We start from the raw sequence: 12,683 nt of genomic DNA on the forward strand, positions 1-12,683 counted from the left end.
AATGCGTGCCAGTCTGACCTACAGAACGACCTGTGTGGGCTCTCGCTGGGCAAGTAAGCTCATGTTTAGCTGGAATACAATTGAATCTGGGGAAAGCTGTGTGAACTATGGGCAGAGAGGTCTACAGAGAAAAACATGCACAGACATCAGACAAAACAATTAACAGGCAAATATTCAAGTTAATGCCAAACGTCAGATTGCAGCGAAAGGATATCTGGCAGGACTGTCTTTAAGCGCATTGAGAAATCCGCTTCGATGGGAGCCTGTGAACAGAGAGTGTTTAATCAGCATTAAACAACACACACTGAATGTGGGAACTTGTATCAGATTTTGGGCGCGACAGACTCTGGAGCCATTACTTGCTGCAGAAGTGTCCACAAGATGAACTGAGCTAGGTAGAGTGTGCCCACTTAAATTGGCATTCCAGTTTTTAACAGCCAAGTGTGAAGAGTAGGACAGAGCTGGACGAAAGAACAAAAATTAAGTGTTGGCCAGCTATATGTGGCTGGCGGAGACATCTCCACAGCACCAATCAGCCAGATTGATTATCAACTTTGCCTTTGCAATGTGGAGGACTGCAGCTACCTTTGATTTGAAGCACTGTCTACAGTATAACTTGCAACATAAACAGATTAAGTCATTGCAATGTTATATAACTTAGTCTGAGCCCCACTGGGAGAAAAAAAATAAACATATCAAAGAATTTTAACTGCTACAATGACTTTTCGCTCGACAGCATTTATACTCAACGCAGTGTGGTTACATTCAAAGAAAAGAACTCTGAATCTGAACTACAATTTTCTAGCAGTTCATCTTGGCCCATATTTCTTTCCCAGTGCAACAACGATCCACTGATTGTCATTTATGCACGCGCACGCACACACGCACACACAAATAAATAGAGAAGCCAGCAGTCCACTGCCTGCTACCAGCTGGAAAGATGGTAACAAGCCAAAATGCTGCAGCTTTTCACAACGCCCACTTACAACCTGCTGGTTTGAAACACACCAAGAACACAGCCAGGAGGAGTGAGTGTGTGTGTGTGTGTGTGTGTGTGTGTGTGTGTGTGTGTGTGTGTGTGTGAGTGTGTGTGCCATGCCTGAGCACATGTCCTTTTTGCCCTCCCCTCAGCTACTTACGTAAAATGATGTGTGTGATGACGAAGGCGAAGATGAAGATGGTGAGGAAGGAGAGCGAGAGGATGAACATGTAGAAGAAACGGTAGTTCCTCCTTCCCACGCAGTTCCCCACCCACGGACAGTGGTGGTCAAACCGCTCTGTGTGGACAGAGAGAGAGTAAGGAAGGTTTATTTTAAATACATGCATGGACACCTACAAGTCTTTCCTTTTATCCCACCACGCTGCTGCCACAGTGATGTTTCCACCTCGCCCCAAACTGGGTTTAGAAAAAAAAGGTTCCTCAGGAAGATGTCTAGGTTTTGCTGATTATTGTTTTTTCTTACAAGGTTTCTTCAGTGCCTGTAAGCACACAAAACCAGTGCAGAGCTTTGGGAAATTAGGGGAAAGGGGAAGTGTCCCTCTGGGTCTGGGCATGATAACATACAAATTTTTCACATAGTGCAAACATGGCTATTTATATGAACTAGCTAATAGAAGTCACAGGCTGGCTGACATGACTGTGTATGGCTGAAAAATTCACTCACTGTGGGACGGTGCAAGTTGGAGAGGCTGAAAGAAGCACTTTGCTGCATCAACAGATAAAGTGCTTTCAGTAAGACCTTAATTGTAGAATATGGAGATATTTGAATAATTGTAAATGAAGACAAAAGAGTGTTGTAACCGCTGTGTTCCTTCTATAGATATCATGCAGCAAGATGGAGTTTGTTTTTCCAATTTTCAATTTCCAGTCATGAAATTAATGTCTAGAATTCAGAAACACTCGCTGCAATGTATTCAGAAACACAACATATGCATGTGAATGGAGTCTGGAGGGTTCATCTGCTTGATTATTCTAATATGAAATGCTTTCAGATGACAATTAGTCAGTGGTACTCTAATCAAAGAAACAGTGCTCCGGCATACTTATCTGCGGAGGGCTTATTGTTAGTGTGGTTATTTAATCAACTCTGCGGTCCTATCAGTGAGTGTGGACTACTAGCTGTGCACAGTGGTAGCTACTTAACTAATTAATCAGAGCCATTATTTGTTTAGTGATGTGAAATGACCTGCTTTTGTCCTCATTAATCAATGCCTGGCTGAAATGTGTCTGGGAAACGCAGCCTCTAGTCAGACGGGATGAAAGGGGGACAGCTACTGCAAGTCCAATCTGATTATCACAGCCCGCCACAATAGTCCTCAATTTTAAGTGAATAACAATGCTAGAAGTCAGACTTTGAATGTTGTTCTGTGCGTGTTCATATGCCCCTGTTCTCAGTGTATAAATGTTGTGAACGTGTGAACATGAACCACTCTAACCCTTTAACCTCATAATCAGGAGGCGTGCAGATCCCTCTAATAAGTTTTACAGTACAACCAAAAGTTTGAAACAGCAACTCTGACAGAGTGATTTAACATATTATGTGTCGATTTTCTTTTGATGTATTTTATTGTTTGCTTACATAACAACATCATTTACCCAAGAGGGCAGTTAAAGCTTCATCTAATGTCCTTTAATTAAACCCATCATCAGACAAATTACTAGCAGCAAAACAGACCTAAAATCAATCACAAGCCCACACATACACAAGCACCTAAACTTATGAACACTACAACTGGAATCTTCTGTATAGTATATGCTGTGAAGGGAGAGAAAAGAAGCAGGACAGTATGCAAATGGAAACAGTCTGTCTGTCTGTGTGTGTGTGCGTGTCATAACTCTGCGCTCTTATAAGCTTTGTCTATCACTCCCAGGGGGATACCCCTCTTAAAAAGGAAGCGACTCTACCATATTCCTATCCTCCACATCCACCGGGGAGGCCCTATCCATTCTGACTGCTGACTTATTTAAGAGCTTGTTAGGCCCCTGGCATTTACAGCACCAGAGAAAGAGAAAGAGAGACAAAACAGGAGAAGCTTTCCCTATTTTCACTGCCAATGTGACAATCTAATTTGCTCCCAATACTGATCTTTATAGACTAAAAACAAATATAATTAAGATTTCTCTTGTTTTTTAGTGTTTGAAAAGGTCTTGGTGTAGTGTTTTCCCCTGTGTATGACCCAATTCCCTGTACCATTATTTAAAGTTTATCTCTGAAGCTTCATAATGAACTGAGCTAACTGACTCCACATTTCACTTTAGGGATATGGAGCCATGTCGGGTGGAGACCTGGAGCTTTGAGAGCAAAAGGAAGCATAGTTCTTATGAAAGAGAGAGTTACAACGGACATTCATCATTGGAGCTTATCACTCACACCCACCTGCAGTATGGACAGTCCAACTATGTGTCTGTTTCTCATTCTTCATTTCCCTCCCTCACATCTGCGCCTCACAACTATGATCTCAACAGTTATACCAAGGAATTATACAACAACACCGCTTCTGTGTCCATGTTTGGTCTGACTCTAAAACATCTCCTGTGATTGTACTGGTTTAAAATCCTAAAGTCACTCTTCCTGTTTTTTGGAGGCAGGGTATCCAATTTTGATCATGATGCGAGCCTCACTAGTTTCATTTCATATAGCAATGCACTTATAATGTGCACTCAGTTCACCTTTCTGTATACATACCCTGCTTATAAAAATGACTGGCCTCTCATCTTTTTTGTTCAGCTGCCACGCTTCCTTCCTGCCAGCGTCCATCTGCCGCATCTGATTACAAACGTCTCATCTTTTTTTCCTGTGTTTACTACTTCCTCATGTTTGTCTCCTAGGGTTTCAGTCAGAGCCACTCCTGACAAGGAACTAGACATTCGAAGAAAGGCGCTGCCTCTGATGAGCAAGCAGCACAAAAACCCTGGTGAGAAAGACACAGACACACAGCTTTCTATATCTCCGTCTCTACCTTTTAGTAATTGCCTCGCTGTGCTCTTCGCTTTGTCTCCAGAGAAGAAGCATGCGGTTGTGAAGAGCAGCAAAACTCAACCATTATATGCTGCCGTTTTCTTCCAGTTGTTCTCATTATAACTATTCCCTTCCTCCTGTCTGTGCGGATGCCAACTCTTCTAAGCATTTGTACTGTATATTCACTGTAGATATACATCATAAACTAAACATTTAACCTGGCTTGTTCACAGACACACGCAATTTTTGCTAACCAGAATCTGAACACGTGTGTGTGTATGCGTGTTTATATGTGTGGGTGGAGGGTGGAGAGGTAGATATGTCAGCGTTTGTTTCGACCCCACGTTTGTTCTCACAAGAAACAAGACGTGATTTCCTCAGACGTGTTTACAGTTCATCACATCTGTATTGACCTTCTATTAAAACATAAATTCCAAACATGCACACAGATGTGAAGTGCTTCATGCTAAACGAACCTAAACTAGATTTGATGATGCTTGTGACTGTTTGTGTTCATTATACTAATGACTCAAAATGAATGTGTTAAAAAAAAAGACAGCAAATATCGGCCAAACAAACACGCTCGCGTCCAGAGAAATTCATTTTCACTCACCCACACAGTTGTCACAGAGGCTGCAGTGGGAGGCACGTGGCGGTCTGAAGATCTTGCAGGTGAAGCAATACTTCAACTTGACTGTCTGGCCGTTGATGACCACCTCCTTGGTCCTGGGAGGAGGCCTGTAGCCAGTACTTCCATTAGCCACATCTTGGGGAAAAATCGAAGAGAAAAAAACCCCCCATAAGATTCACAGAGAAAAGACTTCTGCACTCCCTTAATGGACTCCCACCTACAGAAATATAGTGTGTTTGTGTGTGTGTGTGTGTGTGTGTGTGTGTGTGTGTGTGTGTGTGTGTGTGTGTGTGTGTGTGTGTGTGTGTGTGTGTGTGTGTTGGGGACATTGATGACGATGGTGTGTTGTGAATAAATTAAAATGCATTACCAGCCAGGAGGATAAGCTACAATATGAACATCTCACCGGTGAGTAACAGAATAAAAGTTATGATAAATATTCTTATTATTTTGGTCATAGTGATGTTCTCGGCTAGAATCTTGTTACAGCCTCCAAAATTTGAAGTCGAGTGTCGCACTAACTCCGTTCCTATAACGACCTCAACTGCATGGATAATGCAGCAATGACAACAGAGAGCAGCAGAACTATATGAGGGCTAGAGGTTAGTTAATTAACATTTGTAATGAGTCTCACCAGAATAAATGTCACGCTGCCTTCGATTCCTAAAAATCTATAGAGCATTTCATGGTTGTACTTCTTTAGCACAAAGAAATGGACTTTGTCAAATCAGCCACTTGAGACACTATTATGAACAACAGCCATGTACTGAACACCATGATCCTCACGCTATAATACAAAGAAGTAAAGGGTGGCGAGCTGCACTGAATGCCTTTTGGTGGAGTAAGACAGCAGTGATGACAGGCTAAACGCTAAGGATGAGAGCAATGATAGTGATTTTCAAGCCATAAAAGGTAGAGCCTGAATCCCATTATTGCTCAGCTCGCTTTAAGCACTCTCACGTACCCCGAGAGCAGGAGATATTGTGTGTAGGAAGATCATTTTGAGATCATTTACACAGAGGCCCGTAGCAATGCTCACAGAGTGGTATGTGTGTGTTAGTGGGGGGGATTGCATAGGGACTGAGAGGTTTGTGTGGGTGTTTGACATTTCTAAAAGAAGAGCAGAGGAAAACAGCGAGTTCTCTTCTATTGAATTCATCTCTATTGTGATCAATGCCTACAGAGCGCTCTCCTCCATACTCTCTCCATTCCTCTGCCCTCTCAGCAGACTCCAACGAGGGATACAACAAACGAGGGGAATGTGTGAACAATTTGGAGCATAATTCAGAGGTCCCATTGTTTAGGTATTCATAGTGCACTAAAATTTACAGTAATTTTACCTCCCGTCAGATGAAATAAAGAGCTTTGACAACCAACTGTAGATTCCCCATGACGCATTAGAGGAAACCACTTTGAAAACTATCTCTAAAATAAAGTTGTGGCAGGTAGGTACGGAGGCGTATAACAGTAATATCAAACAGACAATCATGAGAAGCAGCTATGTGGGAAATTATTTATTTATTTTTTTATCACCTTTCCTCCAAAGATCTAACATATTAATCTCTGTTTAGTGTGACAACCGGCCTAAAGGTAAGAATCTTAAAATGTGTGGGCTTTCCCATCCCTCCCCCCATGCTGACATATCATGAATGCAACATTGGGTAACACTATCAGTTTAACTGAATGCACCAATCATATAATCTCTAAAGACTAACAGACCAAATGTACTTGTGTCCTGGTGAAACTACTGTAAACTCTCTAGAATTAAATAGGATTATAGTTATATATAATCCCTCATAAATGTAGAAAATTGACAATATGAAGAGAAAACAATGACAGCAACTCTTGTAATTTGTAATCCAATTACATAATTAAATATGCTTGGACTATCATTAATTCACAATTGGAAACACAGACACAAACTCGGCCTTGAAGAATTAAATCAACACAGAATTACTCAACACATTTCAGTTTCAACAGGTCATTGCAGGTCTGCTCTTTTATGTGTAGATGTTGAGTCAAGTTGCTCTCTATGACAGCATACCTGGTTTAATACTATATCATTTAAGTTGTAAACTGGACAACAATCATGGAGTAGATAAGTCTCATATCAGGTCAATGCACTTTGTTCTTATACTAATACTGTATTTGTGTTCTGTATTCACAGACATAAAAACAAATGAAGAAAGTAGCAGTTTTAATTTAATTTTAATTTTTTCAAATCTTGAAATTTTATTTTCCAATTAGTCTAGAGCTCTTCTGCAGACTCTGTCTTAAAAAGATCAGATTCAGTGGGTACAAAAGTCGCAAAGACAAGTCTAAATATAATATTTTCGTACACTATCCTGTAAATCAACTGTGGTCACGCCTTAAGTACGCTACAACCAGCTCATCAACATTCACTACACTTGTTCACGGATGCTTTGTGTAAAGTAGTGGGTGAGTGGGAGTGTCAAAGCAGCTTTTCTGCTGAACAAAGCCATTTGTACACGGCCATCCTGGCAGCCAAAGCTTAGCCTTACATCAGTGTCTGGTGGGAGATCCCTCAGAAAGATAGGCCAGGTCTAAGAGCTTGAAGCTATGAAATAAGGTCAGGTAGACTGGGAAGTGATGTAACAGACAACAGACAACACACACTCACACACTCACACACACATACACAAAGCTAAATGAGGGTTCAATGTCAGCCAAACTGTGCAAGGCGTTGCCTGGTGAGGTATAAAGGGAAACTAATTGCTATCCTGCTGTGCATGTGGAGGAGAGAAAACGGGGAATTTACCTTCCACTGATGGAAACGTGTATGAGAATACAATGATGATGGCTAACACATACAGAAGCACTGCGCTCAACCTGCCTGCCAAGATTTAGGACTAAAACTAGAGGCCACTTCTGTTCAGTCAAGCAATTCGATTTCAAGGTCTGGCACACGACAACAGCTAACAAGATAAAAAAAATACTTTTAAAGCAGACTAGAAAAGTGTGAATACTAATCATAAAATAAAATATATGACCTTCAATCATCTCATACAGGATACTCCCAATTAATAGCATTAAAAAGAAAGACTGGCTTAGTTCTGTGTATTTGACAGCACGCAGATATAAACATCTGAGTATCTGAGATAGTTTTACACACCAATTAAATGGAACATATGCACATGTAATGTCACTTTAAAAGCCACAGTGGAAAGTTGAAAGAGAGTGCTTTTTTGTGCTGTGTTGGGTATTTTGCAGACACAGGCTATCGGGGCATGTTGGGGGGAAAAAGACATTCTGAAAAATAAATAAAGATTTGCTACCTAAGCTTACCTTGCACACCGCAGGGATAATTTATAATTCTCAAATCTGGAAAAATATGCACAGTTCTAACATAAAATGTAATTAGTCTGAAGGCAAATGTTTTTAAAAAGGCAAGGACAAGCCAAATCTATACATATTCATCTTTATTATCATATTATAATGACAACTGAGTGTCATTATTTCCTGTATTAAGGCAAATGTTGTTTCAAGGACAGCTCAGGTAGTGATGTCTGCTGAATTAGCCTCCAATCACAACCAACTTTATATAAAAACATAACTGCCCTAGCAACTATCGGCAGGCTCCATTTCTTTTTTTATACCTGTGATACTAATCTCTAATTTTAGCTTGGTGTGATTCAAAACTTAATATGGTCTCCAAAATAACAGTAATACTTATATTTAAACCATTAAAGGAAAACCTTTACACCACTCTAATTTAAAGAAAATGACTAAATCGAGGCTAATTACAGTTTTACCAACTAAATAAGCAACTTTTTGTGCTGACAAATCTGTAGGTGGATAATTATCACAAGTGCAGCAGTCACAAGAAATCTACCATCTTGCAAAGGTGCTCATTATCTATGAACAGTAGTAAGTAAAAAGGTAACATCTACCTAGCAATGGCAGCTGGTGTTATGTGTGCATCACCCTGCTGTTATTATGAGGAGAGTAGGAGAAGAGCGGTTGTAGCTAAATACAAGCATAAGATTTCTGTCAGCCAGTGATTGTACACTAAATTAAATCAGATCATGCTGTGGTTTGAAGCAGGTTCAACCTGATTATTGACCTCATCAAATGAAAATGACATTATTACATTTGGGAATGTTATTCTGGTGTTGAGTAGGTTTATGTTAAGTGAATTTAGCTCAGCAAAACACTGGACACTCACTGCAGAGTTGTGAGTCTTGTCTGAAGCCAAGAAAAGCAATACCTGTCACAAACTCTTTTTTTTAAATTTAAAGCTATTAAAAGCTACTTGTGGAGCAGCATCACACAAGTTTTTCTATCTATTCAAAAGAGGTCCAGATGTGAACATGTACCGCTGAGGATTCTGTACAATGCAAAACTTGCTGGATGCCATTTAAAAAAAATGAATAAATAAATCGATGTGCTGGAGTTTCTTCAGATGAATATGAGATTTCTGGTTGTTTGCTGTGCCAACCTGTCTTTAATTTGGCTTGCTGCTGAGCTTAATTTTTGATGTGGCAACACATAATGGCAGCATTACTATGGGCCGACAACGTGTGCAAAACAACGCTCTATTTCCAGTTTTCTTCTAATTAGATGTGTCATTACACTGTTCCTGTTGAGCAGGAAAATGTTCTTAAATATCCAAACTTTTATGAAAAAAATCCAATCAATTATTCAGTGCCTTTTGTTTTGTTTTTAAAATAATAAGTAGGTTGTGATTGTATGAACTGAAAAGAATCGACATCTCTGTGCTGTGGTCTATCCAGAACAAGGCAGTCTTCTGCTTCAGATTTTGACACCCTGGACTGAACTGACAAAGGTCAAGACCATGTGGGATCGGTTCAATAGTGAAGGATAATAAGTGACTGCATGACCAGGTATTGCTAGAAAGAAGGCCAGAATATGGCCAGAGCTGCTGCTTCACCCTGGACTAACGGAGCCTGATGAGTTCCACAGGGAGGCAAGAAGGGAGAGCAAATACAGAGTCATAACTGGTAGACAGTTATTACTAAAAGGCATTATTGGTCATGTAGTGTCTTAACAATTACTTAATCTGATCCACATACGACGGCGTATATGTTAGCTTATATTTTGAAGTGCATTTAGAGAAACGATGTGTGTGAGAGAGAAAGTCAGAGAGTAAATGATAATGAAATAAATCACCATGATGGGTCAAATCCAGGTCAGTCTGATTATTCAACAAGTTTGTTTGTCATCGCCTGCGTGTTGTCTCGTCGCTTGTGTGCTGCCATAAAACAGCTCTACAGTGACAGCTCTATTCCTGTACATTCCCGATCATCTATTCCTGTCCCCTGTGGCTCGATCACGCACCGACATCATTTCTTTATCCCTTTTTCATGTTCATGTCAGTGTAAGCGTGGGGACTAACCAGCAACAAAGACGACTGAAAGGAAAGTATAAAAAAAGAAAGTCTTTTTGCCTGAGGCACTTTAAAAGGCTGTAAAATAACTCTTCTTTATAGCATACATGATCAAAATGACAAAGAGTGGATTGTAGGAGTTGCTTTGAAGTTGTAGGGGCTGTGGATGAACCTGTGACTATGTTATACAACGCTGTCCTGGATGTTGGTTTTTGCGAGTAGATGTTAAATAAGGAAAGCTCCACTTTGTCTTTCATAAAGAGAGGATGGGCTGAGGTGCATGCACAAGGCGATCCACAAATGCAGAAGTTGAGATGTCAAGTGGTCTAGCAATACAGCCTGTTTCCGCTGGCTGCACATCTATTGCTTATTATTCAGCCAATAACAATGAAGTCAAACATGAATGTGACCCCGGGGCGGTTGGATTCACTGAGAGGGGAGAAAAGGGAGGAAACGATTTGCAGTAGCGGTCGAAGTACCAGCATGAATTATGATTGGATTGTCATTCAAAACAAGGTATTAATTCACTTTTTACTGCAACAGGATGAACATCTCAGCACTATGTCAAAGAGACATACATTAGATTGTGGCTGCAAGGGCAAAAGAGGGGCTTCAACATGAGTAAAACAGAATGTGCTACTGATATACCCGGTCACTGCAAGGGTATCTCTGGACCGCATCTTAGAGTCAGTGGTGCATTCTGGTTGATTTATTTCACTTTTTTAATGTCTAGAGTTGGAGGCTAACAGGAGGTCAGAATCAATACAGCCCTGCAAACTGCACTATCTATGATGATTCATTTAAACTGGTGCCAGCTTTTTGATGTTCAGTGGCATTTAACAGTGCAGTGGTCAGCATTTAAGGGCTACCAATGCCAAGATGAAAACAAGTAGCCACCTCAAACATCTTTTGATGTTCAAGACGTGGATGACAATCAAAATAACCTCAGTCTATTCATGGTACAAACTTGTATTTGCCTCCAGCTGGAGACAAGTCAAAGCTGCAAGCTGAGCTACAAGGTGTTAAGATCCGACGAGCATGTCTGTGTTGCTACAGGGAGAGGAAGAAGCTGTATCTAATGTGATTAAGGATCTTAGAGGATGGCTCTCTCTGGTGATGAGCTGTGTATTTGAGTTTGGCATCTGAATTAGGTTTCTGGCAAGGCACAAAGTAATCAAAACCCAGTGAAAGTTAGAGAAGAGAGTATTGTGTGGGTTTGGTGATAAAGAATATTTTAAGAAATGTTTAATAGTTTTCCCGACAAATAAAAAAAGTCATAAAATGTGATCATTAAAAGAGAAAAATCTTACATGATTACACAACCCCTGGCTGAATTCACTGCCAACGCCTATGTTGTTTGTCAGTTTATCAGCACATCATTGTCTGAATAAATACAGGGGGGAGGAGGGAATATACTGTACACTAAATGAAAAACAGAAAGAGGCTAATTGATTGCAACAGAAATGAATTCAATTTTTAGCAAATTTAGTTTTCAAATGTGAGCTATGAATGTTTCCAATAACAGACTTTACACTTCAACTAGGACTTTAAATATACCATGTTCTTGTATTATTGAATTCAGGCAGCACGCTTACACAGTTATCAGTTTGTTATGACATTACACACTTTGGCAGAGTGGAAAGAGTTAGGATACACTACCAAATGGCGGTGGGTTGCCAACCCCCAAAACAGAAGACAAAAACAAAGAAAACAGTGGGTCACATTCCTGGCCCCAAGGCAATGACTACTTAATTAATCAAACAGTTTAAGCACATGGTCTTTGTCAGGGCATAATACATATAGTGACTCATACTTCTACAATGCTACCATTTTCATCCCACACATACTGCATTGAAATTCTTGGCTTTACTCAGCGTGTACAGGCTTCTCTTCAGACATACCTACTTGAAGAACACGCACGCAAGGGAATGAAAAATGACGGACTTCAAAGCACATCCATACTGACTGCTCCTACGGTCATGAAAAGCCTAAATGTCATTGCATCCTCTACTGATGTGCCCATCTTTCCCCCCCTACAGCATGAGCGCTGAGCCTTCCAAAAGCTATTTCCTCTGCTGGCCTTGAGTCTGGCTGGCAGCTTTGGAGAAAAAAAAGCAAAAAAAACAGTGTGCTGTCCTGACATTCACCAGCTAGCTTGGATCATATTAGGTGGAAGGAAGGAAACAGGCAGTTCTGACCATCTCTCACTCTGATTAATGCTTGAGTGGTTTTTTTGGGGGGATTTGGCATGTAGTGGATGAAATGATGCCAACCTGTCTAGTGCTGACATATTGGGTAGGCCGGCAGACATGTATAGACATCAAACACGACACACTGAAGATAAATCAAGTGATTATCATGTATTTTTTACATGTGCAAACATGCTGCATTTGATTTAGTTTGAGGTAGGTATCTTCTACCACTATCTTCTAGTACAAAAGGCTAAAGCATTTGGCAGACAGCAGACAGTGACAGCCGAGGCTTCGCTATCAGGTTTCCTTCCTAAAGTACGCAGAGCATGAGAGACCTTGATGTCCCATATTGTACCGACATTAGGCCCTGCGTTGTTTAGTCAACAGATCAATACGAATGGTGTCAAATCTGAGCCTTGGAGCACTTTGACTTCAAAACATCATCATCTATTTATGAGGCTGCTGGTGAATTTCAAAACTTCTTGAGCCTCTGGTGGCTGGAGTAATCCAGAAATTTGGTTTTAATTACTTCT

The 12,683-nt window shown here is 40.5% G+C and overlaps 1 protein-coding gene across 4 annotated transcripts in view; it reads right to left on the minus strand.

Moving 5' to 3' along the window:
* Positions 1–12,683, minus strand: part of LOC104924637 (probable palmitoyltransferase ZDHHC14) — a 42,559-nt gene that overhangs the window by 9,884 nt on the left and 19,992 nt on the right. For all 4 annotated transcript variants that reach the window (XM_010738048.3, XM_010738047.3, XM_027274595.1 and 1 more), the window contains exons 4-6: positions 4,573–4,725; positions 1,140–1,277; positions 215–263 (exon numbers count right to left, since the gene is read on the minus strand). In XM_010738048.3, coding sequence (XP_010736350.1) covers positions 215–263; positions 1,140–1,277; positions 4,573–4,725 — 340 coding nt within the window. The remainder of the gene's footprint in view (positions 1–214; positions 264–1,139; positions 1,278–4,572; positions 4,726–12,683) is intronic.

The sequence above is a fragment of the Larimichthys crocea genome, chromosome XXIV (genome assembly GCF_000972845.2).
Source record: "Larimichthys crocea isolate SSNF chromosome XXIV, L_crocea_2.0, whole genome shotgun sequence".
Lineage (NCBI taxonomy): Eukaryota > Metazoa > Chordata > Actinopteri > Sciaenidae > Larimichthys > Larimichthys crocea.